The sequence below is a fragment of the Podarcis liolepis genome, assembly GCF_965112155.1.
Source record: "Podarcis liolepis genome assembly, chromosome: 9".
In the NCBI taxonomy this organism is placed as follows: Eukaryota; Metazoa; Chordata; class Lepidosauria; order Squamata; family Lacertidae; genus Podarcis; species Podarcis liolepis.
The window spans coordinates 75013294-75033295 of NC_139564.1; the positions used below are offsets into that span (position 1 = coordinate 75013294).

The 20002-nt window shown below is 39.9% G+C and overlaps 1 protein-coding gene across 4 annotated transcripts in view; it reads left to right on the top strand.

The window, feature by feature from the left end:
* The window catches only part of RAB28 (RAB28, member RAS oncogene family), a 58075-nt gene that overhangs the window by 29620 nt on the left and 8453 nt on the right, over window positions 1-20002 (top strand). For all 4 annotated transcript variants that reach the window (XM_083460777.1, XM_083460778.1, XM_083460779.1 and 1 more), the window contains one exon: window positions 17920-18023. In XM_083460777.1, coding sequence (XP_083316903.1) covers window positions 17920-18023 — 104 coding nt within the window. The remainder of the gene's footprint in view (window positions 1-17919; window positions 18024-20002) is intronic.

Genomic DNA, 20002 nt, shown 5'->3' on the forward strand with positions numbered 1-20002 from the left:
GATCACCGACCAGCGCGACCAAGGCAGTTTCAGTCCCATGGTGAGGCCTGAATCCCGATGGGAAGGGATCCAAATGGTCCGCATCCTCCAGGCGTGCTTAGAGTTGTTCAGCAACCACCCGCTCAATCACTTTGCCCAGGAATGGAAGATTTGATACTGGTCGATAGTTGGCCATATTGGCCAAGTCTAAAGATGTTTTTTTTAAGATGCGGTTTAATGACTGCCTCTTTCAGCAGGTCTGGGAAGGCTCCCTCGCAGAGGGAAGCATTCACCACCCCACCGCCCAGCCCTTCCCAGCTTGCTTTTATCAGCCAGGATAGACAAGGATCAAGAGGACAGGTGGTTGGTTTCACTTGTCCAAGCAGCCTGTCCACATCCTCGGAGGGAACAGATTGAAATTGATCCAACCTTAGAAAGCATGATATGAAGCATGATGATGTTCATAGAATGATCGGATTCATATAGTGGTGTTGGTATGTTTATGAAGGACGCAATCCAACAGAAAGTTCTCCTTTGGAAGCTCCATTGATTATCTCTTGTACAGTTCCCATTCACTTTAATGGGGCTTGTACAGGAAAATTACCCAGTAGATTGGACTGTTTCCAATATGAGCCTTTCTCACACTAGACCCATGGCTAACTTAGGTCCACTTATTTCAATGGGTCTATTGAATATAAATTAGTTGGAGGCAACCCATTGGGCTTTTAACAGCAACAATAAGTCTAAGAAACAAATTTGCTTCAGAGTTTGGGATGATATTCCCAGATATTCCCAGTCCTGTGAAATACCCTAACAACTGAGATTCAGCTGGTGCCTTCTCTGCCAGTTTTCAAATGCCTGTTGAAAACTTTCTTATTTCACCAGGCCTATGCAGGCAAGTAAGAGTACATCCGCCACAATGGTCTACTGATGTTTGTTTTTGATTCTTTTGCTTTTAATTTGTCTTTCTTTTTTATTATTTTACTGTATGGCTATATGTTTTTATATTGTAAACCGCTGTGATATATTTTTGATACGGCAGTATATTTAATATTTTTATAAATAAAATAGATAGGTGATTCTACCTTTGTGTTTAAGTAGAAATATTTTCTGGCAGCATTGTTCATATTTGGTAATGTTACAACAAATGAAGAGCTTGTACCATGGAAAGCCGTTAATCTACTGTGGACAGAAGTGGAATATAGAAAAGGAAATAAATCAGAAAACACATGAATGTCTCATTCGGTAGTCAACTGTGAATAATATTGTGTTGCCTAACTGCACCAACTACTTTAAGAAAAAAAATGTTAGTTTCTCCAGTAGCTAGGTTAATGATTCTTGGCTTTAAAACAGAATGGTTCATTGTTATCCATCAATTAAAAGAAAATATTCTATAGTCCTTTTTATAAAGTTGTTGCCTATAAGAAGGGCATAAATAAGAGTTATAATTATTATCAGCTGAGCTTGGATATAAATTACATTTTTGCAAAACACATTTAGCACGGTTTTGGATAATTGGCATTAACCCTGCACAGTGATTTGGCTTTATGGATTCAAGCATTATATGTGGTTGCACTGCTGCAGCAAAAGGTTAAGTATTAATGGAAAATGTTCACAGCTCTTTTACTCAAAGAAAACATGTTACTTGTAAGTTTTCTTTTGATTTTTACTTTTACAGTTACATTGAATGTCTTCATTCATTTAGCCATCCATAAAGCAAATATTGTTGCACATGCAGTGGATAATAAGTCTTTTTAGGACTACTTGTGTGGCATGTCACAGATCATTAACTGCAAGTAACCACCTGACTTGAGGGAAGTCTGGAAGCATCATTACAGTGAAATGAGCTTTTATTTCTGTATCACTGCAGCACATTGATTTGTAGGAATGTCTCCATTAGCTACTGTGGAAATATATCCTCACCAAAGGAAGCTGATGATAGAGGGTAACTAATGTTCGATTGTAAGAGGGATGTTAATACGGGGCATTTTGCACAGGGTTTGAAAAGGGGAGTGCAAATATCTTTAAGAATTTCTGCAAAACTTCTACATGCCATTAAGTTTTTTATTTTTTTTACAATTGTTATTTTCACTAAAAAGTGAGTCAAATTTGGAACTGTAATAAAACTTTGCAGCCAGCGTACAGTGTTGTTGCTTATGCTGCAAATTCATCTAATCTGTACACTCACTAAATATAATGTTTGTTTACTGATCCGGTGGTATGGCCATGTGTGTGTTGGGTGGGGAGCAAGGCAGAGGAGGGAGATGACCATCTACTCAAGAGAGTCTACTAATAACACTTCCCAGTGTTGTTACTTTGGACAAAAAAAATACATACTGAAAAGCAAATCCTCACAAAAGGATATTCTAATGCTCCTTTTACAATTGTTTATGTTCTAGCTTAACTATTTGATACACTATTCACAACGCTTATAAGCAGAATGCAACTTTAACAGTAACGTTAACATAGAGGTTACTGACAAACCAACATGTGGGGAAGAATTACTTCACAGTGGAGGGTGTGTATGCTTTCCTGCATACTGCTTTTTCTCTTGATTCATCCACCACCCCTGCTCCCATCTTTTCTCTCCGCCAAGATCTTGAAATGTGCTTGCCACTCAAGTGGGTAAAATGACTGGCGGCTGAGAAAATGGTTAAGCACTGCCTCCTGTCCACCATTTTCCTCTGCAAAATGCTCACTACCATCACTTTATGTAAAAAGGGCAAATACAGGGTTTGGAATCCCTGTGTATGTTGCTGAACATGTAGTTCTGGACTTAGCTGTTTCATCCGTGAATTCATATACTTATACTGTATCATTTAAATGTTCTTCTGTTCCATTTCTAATAACCTAATGGTTACAAACAGAAGACAGTACTGGACATAACATTACTTCTCTTGAATGACAAGCTGATATAGGTTCAAAAAGAGGCAAAAGAACTCTGGGGAAGGTGTTTAAGAATCTGGTGACTTGAGCATAATTTGTCCTGGCCCCAGTTAAATAATTTGATATATTCATTTTTCTACAGAAGTGTAGCTAGCTAGCATTAGTTCTTTTTCTACATGGTGTTTAGGGGAGCACCTCATAGCTTGATAAGTTAATATATGAAAAGCTGATTTTGGTTAGTACTTTCTTCTTTACATATTGAGTTTATGTAATTAATTATCATTCATTAATTTCATATTACAGTGTCTCATATCTTGCCAGTTTTCTTCTCAATTGACTCATCCTTGTAAGACATAAGTTGACCAGTTACTGAGTTACAATAAAAAGGAATATAATTAAGCACCCCTCAGGGGGTGAAGTCAAATTAATGGAGAATCACAGTGCCTGCTGTGTCTGCAGTAAGAGAGGTCCCTTCCATAGGTTTATAGGCTAAATTCAGACAGAAAGAAGACAGCAGCAGAAGGGAAAGGAGTATTAATACTTTTGCTGTGAAACAATACTTAAGAGCAGTCATTTTCAACCAGGGTGCCATCAGTGGCAAAGCTGCATGCTCCGGCACTGGGGGCGGAGAGCAGGCGGGGGCATGGCCGGCGCACATCCTCGGGGCGTGGCGTGCCACCCGCGGGGGTGTGGTGCCCGGTGTAGTGGGGGGGCGGTGTGTGTCTGGAGGACCCCCAGCCGCGATGGTACCCCCTCCCCGATGGTGCTGGGGGCGGTGCGCTCCCCCCCCATTCCTCTGCCAGTGGGTGCCATGGCACCCTGGGGTGCCTTGAATGATGGTCAGGAATGCTGCAGGCAACACTGGCCTCCATTCTTCTGTTTCAGACATGATTTTCAGCCACGTTGGTGTAATTTTCAAAGCCATACTGAGAGTTTGTATGCTTGTGTGAAGAAAACATTTTTGTCCCCATTAGTGGGTTTGCCGATAAAAGTTTGGTGGAGTTGTGAGTGAAGTGTAGATTTTGTTAGGGTTCTGCGCTCAATAGATTAGCACACCCTGTTTTCTATGGTGTGTATGTAGGTAAATGTCTTAATATTTATGTGGTTTTCTCCCATATAACCTCTTTAGCTGTAAAGCCTGAAATTGCACAATGGCAAAGTAAATATGAAATTATTAGGGAAATGTTCCATCATTGAACTTATGAAAAGTCAGTGGTGATTTGTTTTTGAATAAGCTACCTGGGTATTTACTTATTTCCCCTGTTCCTTCAAAAGCTGACAACAGGGACGGCAAAGGACAACGTTCAGCGCCTTTTCTATGCTCTTGAAGAGTTACAGCACAAGCCCTTCCCCTTGTCTCCATGTATATATTGCAATTCCTATAGGAATTTTGAAACTTAGGTATGATACCAAAAGGAGTATCAATTTTGGGAGCCTGGCAACTGTTGGAAATAGCATCCTGGGTAGAAATCTAAAGAGATTTTATTTTATTTTAAGGAATCAGATGTGATAAAAAATATATTTGATGTAAACGGAAATTTTAAATGACCAGGTAGTTTTCTCATTAGAAAACTAATAATTTTCTTAAGCTGTCTTCCTGATAGAAAGCATAACTGCAGACTCAGTGGACTTCCTTTGGTGTTTATAACTTAACTTCCAGTATAAGAACAAAGCCAAGCCAAAGATTTTCAGAGAGTTTGAGTAGCTGCATGCTCAGGAAGTTGATCATTTGGGCAATAATACAGGTTTCTGAGCACAGCCAGTACTTTTTCCAGCTGCTTTATGGTGATATCTTGAAGCTTAAAATGTAATCTGTATGGGTAAGCCACAAAAGCCACTTTATATTAAAGCAGGCCTGGACAGTAAATCACAACTGACCAGCTGGCACCACTACTAAGGTAATAAATGTATTTATTAAAAAATCTAATCAGAAGAATTATATTAAAAAGTAAGGTGTAATTTCTACACACCAGCAGATAGAATTTAAAAGTAAAACCGGGAAGTGTTCTAGATTAAGGCCCAAATTTATGAACATCTGTTCTGGCAGTTCCTGTGCAAAAGTCATGCTCTTCACAATAAAAGTGTGAAACATGTTTCTCTCCTTCTGCCCTCTTGCATTAATTGTGCTTTTCTGCAGTTCATAAACCTCTTGTTTGACCTTACATGAGTGGCTTTCCATCGTCTTTACACACTTGTTAAAGTAATTACTCTGTTATTTGCCAAAAAGCAAGTGCTGTCACAGCATCAGAGCTGTGGAGCAGTGCAAAGGGGGTGGCATGTTTCCATTTATTTATTTCAAAAATACGATATTCTGAGTAGTTCATGAGCTTTGAATATTTTTTCATTGTGAGTTCAAAATTATATCAGTGCTAAAATAATGCTAGCGATTGAACATTGATAGAGCTGTATATGTTGCTGCATTTTCATAGAAGCGCTTACAAGCTGAATAATTCTGCCTTCATAGGAATATACACTTTTCTTAAAAATAAATGCACTGTATGGAGCTGAAGGTAGGCTTGACCTTATATGGACAATGCTATCTGAAAACTCTGAAGCTAGGGGGTTTGCCAAATCTAGGGCCAAGGCTTCAGTGTCATATTTTCATGTTACATATTCTTATAGTGGTAAATCAATGTAGGAGACAGGCTCAGATTTAGAAAAGTCTAAAGAGAACATTGCTTTTGAAATAGGAATATTTACACAAGGTTAACTTTCCATTAATTAAACTAAAACAGCTGTTTAAGGCACCCACTTAATTTTTGTGGAACTATTTTATGTGTTTTTACCTCACTTCTTTCTCTGGATTTCTCTCCACTGGCATCAGCACAGCTGCATCGCCCATTCCATTCCCCCTTTAACCTCTATTTTTAATTAAGAAACTTTAAATCAAATTCCTTTTTTAAAGCTTCTAGCTTAGATTTGGGAAAATAAAAACTTCACATCTAGCCCAGAGGTAGCTGAACAGCTGTTTAAGAGCAATAAGCAAAAGTTGCTTGTAAAAAGAAAAGAAAAAGAGTTTTTAAAAGTAAAATTTCCACTTAGATTTCACCTATCCAAACTTCTTTAGTTTGAGTTAGCTTCATAACTTCCACCCTCACCATTTTTTTATGCAAGAAGAAACAAGCATTCATGTAATAGCAATATCAAGACCCTTGCTGCTGTTGTTACTGGTTTTGTGACTAAGGATGCAATCCTAACACAATTTATCTGCCTGATTGAATTTGTTAGTTTAAATTAGGAATCTCTTTTCATGAAAACATCTTGAAATGATGAACAAGAAAGAACCAACCTGGTTCTTGAGCTGTTTTAAAGGAAATTCGCTAAAATTTGTACTTCTGACATGGGTTGCCTGGATTTTCCTGGACATTTCAGTGATTTCCACCCGGATACTGTTTCCGACTGCCGAATCCCAGCTATGTCCGGGAAATTCCGGACGTATGGCAGCCCTAGATAACCAGCCTTATATAATCAACATGCTTAAGTCTAATTAATGCATGAAGAGGTTAATACCATAGAGTAAGCTGTCCTGACCAGTGTAGTGAGGTCACTTCCCCTTACCTTGGGAGGAAATGGGTAATCAAGCCTATTGTTTTCACCTGCACTCTACCTCAGCAGCTTAGCATGCAAAGAGGTTTCAGCTGGTTGTTCCAATTCAGACACCCTTGAATTCTTATACCAATAATATAGGGTCTTTCACCACTTTGTAACTAAGCCAAGGTTTACTGCCTGTGCAACTTTTTCTGAATTCTGTATGGAAAAGCACACAAAACCGTTTAAAACTTATCAAACATGTGGTATTTTTCTATAACAGGGAAAGAGGGAAATTCTGAAACTCACTTTAAAGGACATTTTAAAGGCCTAACAGCCTATATTTGCTTTGGTGCATATTTTGTGTTTTTAAATCTCTACTGAGATTCTCTCGCCCAAAGAGTACTTGCCTCAAACTTGGATCTTGACATCCAGGGAATTCTTATCTATTTTACCTTGAACCAACAGTTTCAACTTCAATACAGGCCACCCCCACCCCCAGTTTCCACCCCTACCCCCAGTTTGTGTTCCTGGCCCCCGCTTGCATTGGCAGAGCATGTGTAAGCTTGCTGCACCCAGCTACGCCCTGCCCGCTTTTCCAGGTCAGCATGCACTGAACAAGCATAAAGTGGTCGTTGCCTGTACTGAGTGAGATGAAAACTTCCAACCTAAAAGGTTTGTTGAAAAAGGAAGGCCTTCAGTGAGTGTTGAAAAGGCAATAGATAGGATGCATGCCTTATATGTAAGGGGAGGGAGTTCAGTGGGACTTACTTCTGAGTAAACGTGTTTAAGATTGCATGGTAATGCAATAAGAGTAGTCCCAGTAGAGGCAGGGCAGTAGCACTTGCCTGACCTCAGTCAGCTGCTTTGTTGCTGCTTAGCAGGAGGCAGAGGGGAAGGGGAGAGGCAGCAGCCAGGTTGGTGCAGCGCAAATGCACCAGAGCAGGAGCACCAGATCGGCTATGCCAGTGCATTGGCATTGCACCAACATGGTCAGTGCCTCTCCCCTTTACCCACTATCACCACTGCTATGGAGCAGGCACCCAGTTGACACAGGAGAAGAAGGAATTTCAATTTCTTAACAATTTTCTATGTTGAAAAAGGCAAGACCAGCTCTCTAAAACTGTTGAGCAATAGGCACTTGGCTGTATGTTATATACTAGACACTTGAATGATAAAAGAACAGTCCATATACTTTATAGTAGTAGTAGTAGTAATAATAATAATTTTATAATTATAATTATAATTATAATTTATTATTATTTATACCCCGTCCATCTGGCTGGGTTTCCCCAGCCACTCTGGGTGGCTTCCAACAAAATATTAAAATACAATAAGATTTTTATTTCCTTGAAGAGCTCTGAAATGTATTCATCTGTTCAAACTTGTATTGAATTTACTCTTACTTTTTTCTGGTCCTTGTTGTGACTATTGTGATATGAACATAGGTCTATCCAGTCTCTCTCTCTAAGCTGCATTTTATATTCCACCAAAGTACATTGCTAAAGCAGATAGATGATTATGGGGCTGCACTGTACTCTTATAGAATAGCCCAATCCTAAGTGGGTAACACAAGTATTTATATTATGTTGTTGAAAATCTTACTATTTTAAAGGCATCTTACTCTTTTAAACTCCATTTCCAGTCAGCTGCTAGATTAGGATGGATTTCTCCAACAGTTTGGCAGCTGGTCAAGATACTCAAAGTACTGTACTGACAAATTTATCAGTAAAACAAAGCGTTTGTAAGTATTGATTTGCATTTGAAATTCAGCTTAGAATTTAAGAAGTGCTGCAATTATTCTGAATTTTGCCAATACATGTTTCTACACTTGATTGGTCCCAGGTTTTTTAAAATTCCCAGACACTATGTTTTAAAAATAATTGCTGTTCAATATTTAAAAAATAAACACTTAGTATGTTATTGGTACTTTAAACAGCTGCTTGTTCACTTACTATAGGGGAAAAGGTACTTTATCTTGGGACCAATCTATACTTGACATTAAGTCTCTGCATCTGCCATGTTCCATTCATATCTTTCTTTCTTCCCCTTTTTCCTGTATCCTCTACAGCCCCCTATAGCCAGGCTAAATTAGTCTTTGCTCTCTTCCACACACTCTTTTGCACTTGATCTGGCTGTTAGGAGAGAGACACTGCCACAGATGAGTGCCAAATTACAGTGCTGAGTCAAAAAAGTAGAATTGGATAGCTATGATACAGAAAAGCAGCAGTAAATTGCATAGTAACATTGAGTAATGGCTTCTACTCCTGCGCCAGTCTTGTTTGTATGCTATGAAAGGTTTGGAACAAGAATGCAGATTATGACTTAATGCTAGACATTTATAATAGCAATAATACTAGTTTGGCCTGAAATTTGTAAAATGTTGTTATGTCTTAGGAGAGTAATTTGTTTGGTGCAGAGGTACAGAGGAGGAAAAATCTAAGCTATCCAAATCTTTATTACCTCTGCTGGAGATGGTGAATGAATAAGCTTGGAATGTCTGTGGAACCAAGTTGTGTTGGCACTCTTGGAAGTACATAATTGAGAGCAGTTGAAAAAAGCTCCATAGGTCAGAACAGACTTTTTATGGATCTATTGAAAGGCAGTTGTGCACAGGGATACCTGTTGAAACTATTGAGAAACTGAAAAAAAAACTTTAATTCAGCTGCATTTCTCCAGTACAAACTATTCAAAACAACAATAGCGCTATGCAGCTTACCTTTTTGCTTTCCTTGCAAGAGTCCTACATTGGGGCCCAGGGCCAAGGCAGGCGTTGAACAGAGAATATCAAACCATTAGTCCTTCCCTGTTCTATTCCACTTGGGATTGATCTTTATAGCTTACTGTTTTTTATGGTTTTTTTTCATTTAGTGTATGAAAAGCTTAAGTTTAGAATTATTCCATCATCAGTCTATAGGGCAGTGCAAACATTAGTGCATGAGAGAAACCTAAAGCATGCTTGCAATCAAATTATTTTTTCTTCCATCGCCTAATAATCTGAGTGGGGCATAAACTGTTTATTATGTATTTGAAATAACTTTCTGGAGGTTGTTAATATGACACATAGTTTGGCTGGCAAGAGCATAAGCAGAGTGCTTTAGAAGCTTTCCTGATAACCTAAATTATTGCATAAATCTATCCCAGAACTTTGTTTATTTCAGATTTTTAGCTCATTACATCAAACTAGCAAGATGTTTGTTCTTCAGTAGGGGATCACTGAAAGCATGGGATTTCAGTAAGTAAAGAGGTTTGCAAATACAGTACAAAAGACATTCCATTATTTGCGTTTTTTCTTGTTTGAGAGAGAATATACTATAATTATTTGAAGTTGCAAATGCAGTAAAAGAGTGCTTGCAAAGGCACTTCTGTGTCTTTGTCAGATCTGCCCCTTGCCTACTTGCTGGAGTATGGGGAGCAAGCTAAATGTTTTAGGGAGGGGTAGCTAGTTCCTCTGATGGCCTACAGCTCACTAGACTATTCAGGCCGCTGTTGATTAGCATCCAGCAACATTTGGAGGGCCACAGGTTAGCACTCACCCCAGTTTAAGCCAAGGTAAGCCAGAAGTTAAAATGTTAAATCAGTATGGATATGGATACTTAAAAAAACCTGAAGGTTCAATACATTAAATAGACAAAATAGCAACCTCTTCATAAAAGACAGCTTGCAGATGAGGACTGTGTTGTAATCCATCTGTCTTGGGAGACAATGGAGGAGGGTGCCTTTGAGTCAAAAGCTGGAAGGTTGCATCACCTGCTGTGGCTGTAGAGACTAATATGTGAGAGACATATTTTGTTGCAGCTGGTGCAGATGAAGATATCCAGTTGTGCTGATGTAGATGCACCATGGCATTTCTTCTCTCTTTGCTCCTCTCAGTGGTCATTCCTTCTCTGGTCACTTCTATGGGTACATGACCTGACAGTTTATCTCCAGGCACTGTAGTTGCCAGCCTTCATGGCACATTCAGAGACATCTTTGGAGCACAGAGTTGGTCTGCCAATGAGTCTGGTGCCTGAAGCCAATTCCCTGTAGAGCATGTCCTTGGGGATCCTGCCATTTTCCATTCTGGGGGCATGACCAAGCCAGCCTAGACATCACACAGTGTGAACATGCTGGGGATGTGGGTTTGGGAGAGCACATCTTTGTTTGGAATTCTGTGCTGCCATGTGATATTCCACATCCTCCTGATGTAGCACATGTGGAAGGCATTGCGGTGTCGCTCCTGACAGGTGTAAGTTGTCCACGACTCACTTCCATGAAGCAGCATGCTCAACACACAAGCCTGGTAGACCGTTCAATCTTGGCATTGAATGTTAGCATCACATTCTCCCCTACCCTTTTGGAGAAGCGAGCCGTTGTCATAGCAGCCTTGCCAATACACTTGTCCAGCTCAGCTCAATGGAGAGGTTGCTGGTTATGGAGAAACCTAGGTAGACAAAATTGTCTATCACCTCAAGCTTGTGATCACCAGTGATGATGTGTGGAGTGCTAGCAATGTCCTGACCCAAGATGTTGGTATTTGTCAAGCTGATTGCAAGGCAGGCTTCGGCAAAACAGAGGACGACACCATGGTAGATTCATACCATAATGGATTCCTGTAAATTATGTGAGCCAGTGTGGTGTAGTGGTTAAGAGCGGTAGTCTCGTAATCTGGGTAACCGGGTTCGCGTCTCCGCTCCTCCACCTGCAGCTGCTGGGTGACCTTGGGCCAGTCACACTTCTCTGAAGTCTCTCAGCCCCACTCACCTCACAGAGTGTTTGTTGTGGGGGAGGAAGGGAAAGGAGAATGTTATCCGCTTTGAGACTCCTGAAGGGGAGTGAAAGGCGGGATATCAAATCCAAACTCTTCTTCTTACTTTGAAATAAACTCTAATCTTTATTAATAAAGCCATGCAGTGTTCTAGCAAGATAATGTTCTGGTTATTTAGAGGCAATAATTATTTTTTATTCTTTCTCACCATGGCTGGGTAAAGAGGAGAGGTAATTGATCCTGTTGGAGTTAATTTTTCCTCAGACATCGGTCACCTCTGAAGCATATCGTTTCTGTTTACCTATATTTCTTTGATAAGCAAAATAAAAATAAAAGTTTGCCATGCTTTTCTTGTCAAATAACACTTGTTTCCTCATAAAAATCATACTTGTGTGTGCTTTAATTTTGCTAGTTTCTAATTTGGTTTTCCTTAGGCCACACCAGCACAAGCTGTGACCTATATCAAGATGAATGCAACTGTTTGGACGCATATTGTGGTCTGCCAAGTGCTTGGCCCTTCCTTCTCATTTTTGTAGTTTAGGCAGGCAGCATAAACAGGATGATTGTGCATGGGGGGGGGGGTCATGCATGGCTAGTTCGGCTTCGTGGGTTCATTTGGCAAACTGGTTGCACTAAAGTTTCCTTTAATGCCATAGTAGACCAACAAGTTAAAAGAAACGTTGTTATATGCTTTTATTATGGCCTAAGTGTATTTTTAGAACACTAATATGTATATAATATGTATATAATTAAGCACATGTAAATTAATAAATCACAAGAAGGTTTTACTTGTCAGATTGGTGTGGCCTAATCTCAATGGCTCATTATTTAAGCATTATGTAACTTTATAACTTGTATGAACAGCTGCAAATGCTTTGCAGATAGATTATTTTTAGTTTTTCACAATGTTTTAGAAATTAATATACTTTGTGCTATATAGATTATCCAAGTATGCAAACAATACTCAGGACTGCATTTAAATATAAAACTTTTCACCAATTTAAATGATAATGCAAGATTAGAGAAAGTTGATGTAATATCTGCCAGCTCAGTCTGTTGGGCATGAGACTCTTCATCTCAGGGTCATGGGTGAAAGACCCGTTGGGCAAAAGAATCCTGCACTGCAGGGGTTTGGACTAGATGACCCTCATGGCCCTTTCCAACTCCACAATTCTATGATTCTATGCATACGTGAAGGAAAGAATATGTTACATTTGTTTTTTTTATGGTGCCTGTGTTGCAACAGGTACTGTCTTAAAGGTATTTCTTCCTAGTTGAACAAAAATAGAGAATGCATCTTCTGAGATGGTTCTTGCTATCTGCAACTTGAAAGAGAAAGTGTATGTGCATGTGTGTAATCTGCCTGTTAATCCAGAAATCTTCATAGTTAATTAAAATAAACCTTCGATCTAATCAATTAAACAGTACCTGGCTGCAGCAGAGGGCGACATGGGAAATTGAGCCCATTGATTCTGCAGAGAACCAGCTGCCATTTGGCTCCAATTCATTATAAAAGTAACCATGTACAGTGGTGCCTCGCAAGACGAAATTAATTCGTTCCGCGAGTTTTTTCGTCTAGCGAATTTTTCGTCTTGTGAAGCACGAAATCCCATAGGAATGCATTGAAATTCAATTAATGCGTTCCTATGGTCAAAAAAAGTCCAAACAAAGCCAAATTTGGTACAACAAGAGTTTATTAAGTGCTCTTTAAAGTCACACATACTGTAAAGAGCATTTCAAAACTTGAAGGAACAATAAATTAAGTTTCTAAACATGACAGAAAAACATTTAAAAATCAACAAAATGTACAGTACATTTTCTAAGACTCTGGGGGACAACTTGAAGAAGGTTCCTCTTCCACTCTTTGCTTCTTGCTGAAGAACCCCCTCCTCAACTGTTCCCCCAGCCACCCACCACACAGAAATTCAAATCCAGATTTTTTTTTAAAAAAACAGCAGAGTGGCCCAGTGGTCACAGAAAATCATAAAAATGCAGAAAAAAACACACAAGGTTCCAGATTCTTGCAAACCCCTCCCCAACACCAAGTCCTTGAATTCCAAACACCCCAACCCAAAATCCAACCCCCCCAAAAGTTTTAAAAGTTTAACTGCCACACCACGTTCTATGAGTTGCTCCTCGAAGTCAAGTCGCAACTGTATTAACGGTGTTAAGAAAAAGGAAACAAACTTGCAAGACGTTTTCGTTTTTCGTCTTGCGAAGCAAGCCCATAGGGAAATTCGTCTTGCGAAGCAGCTCAAAAAACGGAAAACCCTTTTGTCTAGTGAGTTTTCCGTCTTGCGAGGCATTCGTCTTGCGGGGCACCACTGTAATGTTAAAATGTAATGTAAAAAATGGGACGTTGGTGGTGCTGTGGGTTAAACCACAGAGCCTAGGGCTTGCCGATCAGAAGGTCGGTGGTTCGAATCTCTGTGATGAGGTGAGCTCCTGTTGCTCGGTCCCTGCTCCTGCCAACCTAGCAGTTCGAAAGCATGTCAAAGTGCAAGTAGATAAATAGGTACCGCTCCAGTGGGAAGGTAAATGGTGTTTCCGTGCGCTGCTCTGGTTCGCCAGAAGTGGCCTAGTCATGCTGGCCACATGACCCAGAAGCTGTACGCTGGCTCCTTTGGCCAATAAAGCGAAATGAGCGCCGCAACCCCAGAGTCGGCCACGACTGGACCTAATGGTCAGGGGTCCCTTTACCTTTACTAATGTTAAAAATGGATCCCCGGGTTTGCTTATCTTCTTCCTTCTTGCTTTGTCTTTCCTACACACAATGCCATCTCCATTTTCATCAGATGGGTTTCAGAGGACGCTCAGGCAGTAGTTTCTTAGTGGTCTACATAGTGGTCTAAGATTCCTTTTCCGGATCTTCTTGAAAGGGTAGTCAAGATGATCAGGGGCAATAGCCATTGCATAAACTGATAAATAAATCTTCCACATCTCTTCCACAACTGATAGAGCATCTTAGACTGTATGTATTAGAAAGGAGCAACCAGGAGAGACTTGCAGAGCTGACACGCAGGGAGGTTTCTTTTTGCACATCAGCTGTTGGTCGAGAGAGCCTCAGCAAAGCTCCAGTGTACCTATGGCTTGAAAGTTGACCCACTCCAGAGCTGTAGAGCAGGGGTCGACAATTTTTTTTAGCCACGGGCTGGTCCACTGTCCCTCAGACCTTGTGGCAGGCTGGAGAAGCAGCACTGGGGGGCGGGAGCTGGAAGAAGAGGCAAGGGGGGCAGGTAGTCTTCCTCCCCATCCCCAGCCGCTGCACTTACCTTCCCAGGGGCTGCCGCCACCTCCGCTTCTCTTGGGTAGGCAGAGGGAGCTCCAGGGCGGCAGTGGCAGAGGGAAGATGAGCGGCGCAAAAGGGCTGGCTTAAAATGTCAATCCACCAGCCCCCTTCCTCCTCTAGGCAGGGCGAGGAGAAGCCAGGAGGAGGGAGGGAGGAGGCGCCACCGCTGCAGTGTGTGTGGGGGGGGGGAATGGAATGGTGCAGCCCGAACGAACAGAATCCCCATGCTGATCCACCCAACAGTCCCCGGGCCGGATCCTGAAGGCAATTGGGCCTGATCCGGCCCCCAGGCCTTAGTTTGCTGACCCTTGCTGTAGATGGTGTCAATTTCAGGCTCTACTAAGGGTCTCCTCGTGAGCCAGAGGAGCATCAGTTTTGCCTAGGTCTCTCCTCCCACTTGCAAGTTCCCCTGAGAGGTGCCAGAACTCCATTCCAGAGCGTTCTGGCTGAAAAAAACACCCTGCTCCTACCTTGTGCCTAGCAGTTATATGAAGAGTGGGCCAGAAAAAGAGCAATTCAAGAAGCTCCCGCTGTCCCTCATCCTCTCATGTTCCCAGCTGTAAGAATATTGGTGAATTAAAAATCCTTCCAAAACGTACCTTTATGATATCAACCTCTGAAATGGTTAGGGGAATGTTTTTAGCCACCATTTTGAAGCAGAGGTGCCATCTGAAAATCATACCCCATGGTAAAATGATTTCATTTTCCCATGTTATGGGACCAGTAAAACATGAATCAGACAAGAACAGCTCTGGTATAATTTTTGCACATTGCTTCTATGCCATCCCCTGTTATTAAGACAAAACTGGCTAAACCCCCCGAAGTAACCAAGGTATGCCATATAAATGAACTGCAGGAATCCTGTTAGGCCAAAACCTCTCTCCGACTAACTTTCCAGAGTGTGCAAATTAAAGACCTCCAGTATCATTTTTAAATAAAGCATTTTATGTTGCATTTTTTCCAGTTGATAATCAAATGACCCTATTATTCAGACTTACTAGATTTACAAATTTACAAGTTTTCACAAGTCAGCTGGGTCCCTTCCTCAGGAAATCACTTGAAGGTTTCCCCCCCTGTGTTGACATAAAGAACTTAGTTGTCCTTAAATCCTTGTGAATGTACTTGCCTTATAATTTGACAGCATTGAATCAACACCCTTATGGGGACTTTGGTGCAATAAAAAGAGAAGCTGTGCAATATAGCTTCCAGTTACATTAGTATTAGCTTCGAAGAGACTGGAATATGTACAATAAAATCCATGCAGGATTTGAGTTCAATTTTATGTGAATTGGGGTGGCATTTGAAAACTTTTCTATACCCACAGTGGGCCTATAATTGTACAAAATTTTAAAAATGGAAATGCCTGAAATCTCATAAAATCAAAATATGTGGTATTGCATTTGTAATGGTGATATCTGAAAGTTTTAATGAATTGTCAAATTCAAGTAAGTTGGTTTCAGAGGTAATATGCTTTTCCTTCAAGGATAATTTACATCGTTGGCAGAGACAGACTTCCTAGTATCAATTGAAATAGGCACTGTTTTTAGGATGCCAGCCCTCCCCCCCTTTCATACTTATTAAAACCACAAATATTGCATTGTTTTCAATTCTCCCCCAAACCGGGTGTTTTGGGGTGGGGAGAGCCCCCCCCGGTGGTTTCAAAATTCCTGGAAATTTTATGTTTCTACTCCTTTCATACATTTGTACCATACACAACTTATCTAATTACATGGATAATTGAGACAACATTCTATATAATATTTTTAATATTAGTGTGATATGCAGCACAATCCTATAAATGTTTATTCAGAAAAAAAGTTCCACTTTGTCTAATGGGAATTACTCTCATTTACGCTCATACTTAATTTGTAGGATTGCAGACTAAAACTTTTAACTGGCCAAAGGAATCAATTCATCCTAGGATACATCTCATTTTGTCAAAAGGTTAAAAAAAATTATTTATTTTTGTATTTTTGTCAAGAGGTATGCCAGATGTCATTTTTCTTCAGAAAAAGAATAAAACAGACAGTCCATCAGAATGATGTATACTATACGAAGGCTAGTGGAACTGCTTGTGTCACCTTTGGAACCTGTTCATCCTGATTGTTATGCATTAATGGTATAGCCTCCTGTTTTTTCACACCTAGGATTCTCCTTACATAAAGGTGCAACACACCATATATGCATGCATTTTTGCTTTTCTGTCTGGGACTCAAAAGGTGAGACAGGACAGTGTTTTTGTACCTTTAATGGTGGTATGACGAGCGAATGTTGGCACGGTCTGCTTGTAAGGTGAAAAAAGCAAGGCCCGCTGTAACTTCTGTTTCTGTACCATTATTAAAGGTTCGAGTCGCTTTCAGACTGCACAGGGTTCTTGAATGTGGGGAGGCTTCTAAGCATTTTGAATTGAATATGCTTTGAGTCTCACCTTCAGATCTTCCCACTCAATAGGAAGGTAAGGGATGGAGTCAGCCTCAAAAGTGAATGTTGGGGATAAGGCTGGCTCGTGCAAAATGTTATGAAAATGATGTACCGATGGTATGTAACACCTGTGAAGTTAGCAAAAATGTATAAGATAAGTAACAAATGTTGGAAATGTAAAGAAGAAGAAGGTACCTTTTTTCATATGTGGTGGGAATGTAAGAAGGTAAAATGCTTTTGGGAAATGATTTATAATGAATTGAAGAAAATGTTGAAATATACATTTGTTAAGAAACCAGAAGCATTTTTACTAGGCATTACAGGTAATGAGATAAATAAGAAAGAAGAGAAGTTATTTTTATATGCAGTGACAGCAGCAAGAATATTGATGGCCCAGAAATGGAAACAGGAGGAATTACCTACGATAGAAGAATGGAGAACTAAAATGATGGATTATGCAGAACTGGACAGAATGACAGGAAGGATCCGGAATCGACGAGATCAAAGATTTACAGAAGATTGGGAAAAGTTTATCCAATATATGCAAAAACTGAGTGATAATAAAATTACGTTTGTAAGCTTTAAGGAAGCTCTGTGAGGGGAAAGGGTTAAAAGGGCAGAAATGTGTAAAAAGTAGCAATAGGAAGGAATGGCAGACAAATTGAGGGAAGTCAAAAAAGAGAAGTAAGATGTAATTAAGATGTATGGAATGTATATTTTTTTTGTATTTGAAAACTAATAAAAATATAATATATATATAAAAAAAGGCTGGCTCCTGCAGCCCAGCTCCCACTTTGGGTTCTGAATTTCATAATGCTTACAGGAATACTGCTTTCTTCTGCACCTGACTTTGTGAGTCTGTTTTCCTCTTGCATTTTCCCCTACTTTCACCTCATCCCTTTCTTTTTTTCCAAAGAGAAGAGAACAGGGTGGTGATGTCTCTGATGTGACTTATCTTAGGTCTGAGTGTGTTTCACTATTAAAGGCACCATGGTAAAAGTTAAGAGTTTTAGAATGTATTTAAATATGTGCTATTACATTAATACCACACTTTCCTTTCCTTATATAGTTGATCTGGAGCATCTGCGGACAGTAAAAGTTGATAAGCATCTTCGATTTTGCCAGGAAAATCATTCTAGCAGTCATTTTGTGTCAGCCAAGACAGGTGATTCCGTAAGTAATATGAAGATTATTGTTAAGTACTTATTACAGGTACATTATTCAAAGGGGTTTTTTCATTCTCCATAACTTTTGTGAACTGAGTTATTTAAGAATGCTTTTTAAAGGAGAAACATAAAAAATATAATTCAGGTTTTTATTTTGAAACTCTTCCTTTGTTCCGTATTTTGTATTTTTTGGTTTGATCAGATTTCTTCTACTAAGGATACATTAATTTCCAAAAACATGCACAGCATATTAAAGTGTGCATTCATGTAATTTCTAAAATTTAATACATTATCTTTTCTGAAATACATTTGTTTGGTCTCCACCTATATTCTAATATTATCCCCCCCCCCAAAAAAAAACACCCCTCCTAGCTACATCCCAAATTCTCTTAACCAAGTTTTAATCTAAGGAACTACTGAATATTTTCCAGCAATACAAGGCTTTAGTGAACAGATTATGCATTAGATAAGAGTTGTCCGAATACAGCCAAAAATCAGTAATTCTAGGACATCAATCTGCATCCTGTCATGAAATAAAACACCCTCAGAATATCAGTCCAACAAGGTCTTACTCATGGAAACCTCCAGCACTTTGGAACATGTTTGAAGTAAATGTAGTCTTCAAGGGCAGCCTCTCTTTCATACCCAACCAGGCGATTAACCAACTGTAGTCTGTGGGCTGTTATTTCTCGTTTTTCAGCAATCAAATCCAAAGGTTGAACAATCCATTTTTTTAAAAAAACAACAACCACCACCACATTCTGTGGTGTAACTTTTTAAATTGTTACTTTTATCTTTCTGTTTGCCGTTGTATTTTTACCTGCTGGCTTGCATTATTTTGTTGTTAATTATGTGTGTCATTGAAGGGAAGGGTATCAATTATTTTTTATTTCCAGCAGTCTTTTCCATCTGAACCTGATTTGTAGTCCTAGATTAAGCCTCATTTTCTTGTTTCCTGTTTGTTTTTGAGATATTATTTTATTTATCTTATCCATTTACATAGCCATCCTTTAACAATAGTAACCCAGAAAGTCACCCTGCACTAGAAACCAATAACCTCCAAATGTTAGAAACCCCCCAAGCACATTAGAAACCATATGATGGTCAGAAAACTATCCAGCCAGGCTCTTCCCACCAGAAAAACAAAGCAGTTTACATCTCTCTTGCCAGGCTCCTTCCCTTCTAGTAAGCCACCACTTCCCTATTCACCCTGAGAGTCTTCACAATTTGCTTTTGAAGCTAAATTTAGATGTAACGAAGCAGGACTTCGTTTGAAGCTAAATTTAGATGTAACAAAACAGGACAACAAATGGCGCATAGGTTGGACTAGGGCCATGAATGGAAAGGGTCTGAGGGCTAGCTGCAGCCTCTGAGCTGGCAGTGCCCCACCTCTGTCTTAGCTGGTGAAGCTCTGACCATTGTATGAACTATCAAATGCAAATGTAGTTGGTGTTCTTTTGGTCACCTTTATAACAATCTGTTTTTAAGAAACCTAAAAGGTATGTCTCCCTTAAACTCAAATAACTAAGACATTTTCTCTTCTTTGAGCTAAGAAATTAGGATTTAGCCTTTCCAACATTCAGATCTCCTGCCCTTTTACGAATTTTGTTCCATCCAAAAATTATAGCATTATTTCATCTTCCACTTGGGGATTCAGTCATTTAAATATGAAGCTTGGGTTTATTCCAACATTGTGCAAAGAGCCGAAATCATGAATTATGGCTGGACCTAGTGGCAAAGCCGTTATTTCTGCCAGCCAGTGCCTTTGAATGTTCTGCAAAAGCAAGAACAACCTGTCTAATATGGCAGATGACACTGCTCCCCATAAGCCAGAGTCTCTGCATGTGTATTTCTGGAAATTAAACACTGCTGCGCTTCCCTGGGAAAACCACTGTACATAAAACTCCACTCCTAGGTCCACCCCCCAGCTCCCGTCTATCAGTTGCACACAGTTAAATCTTCCCGTTTCTTCAACTCTCTATGTCC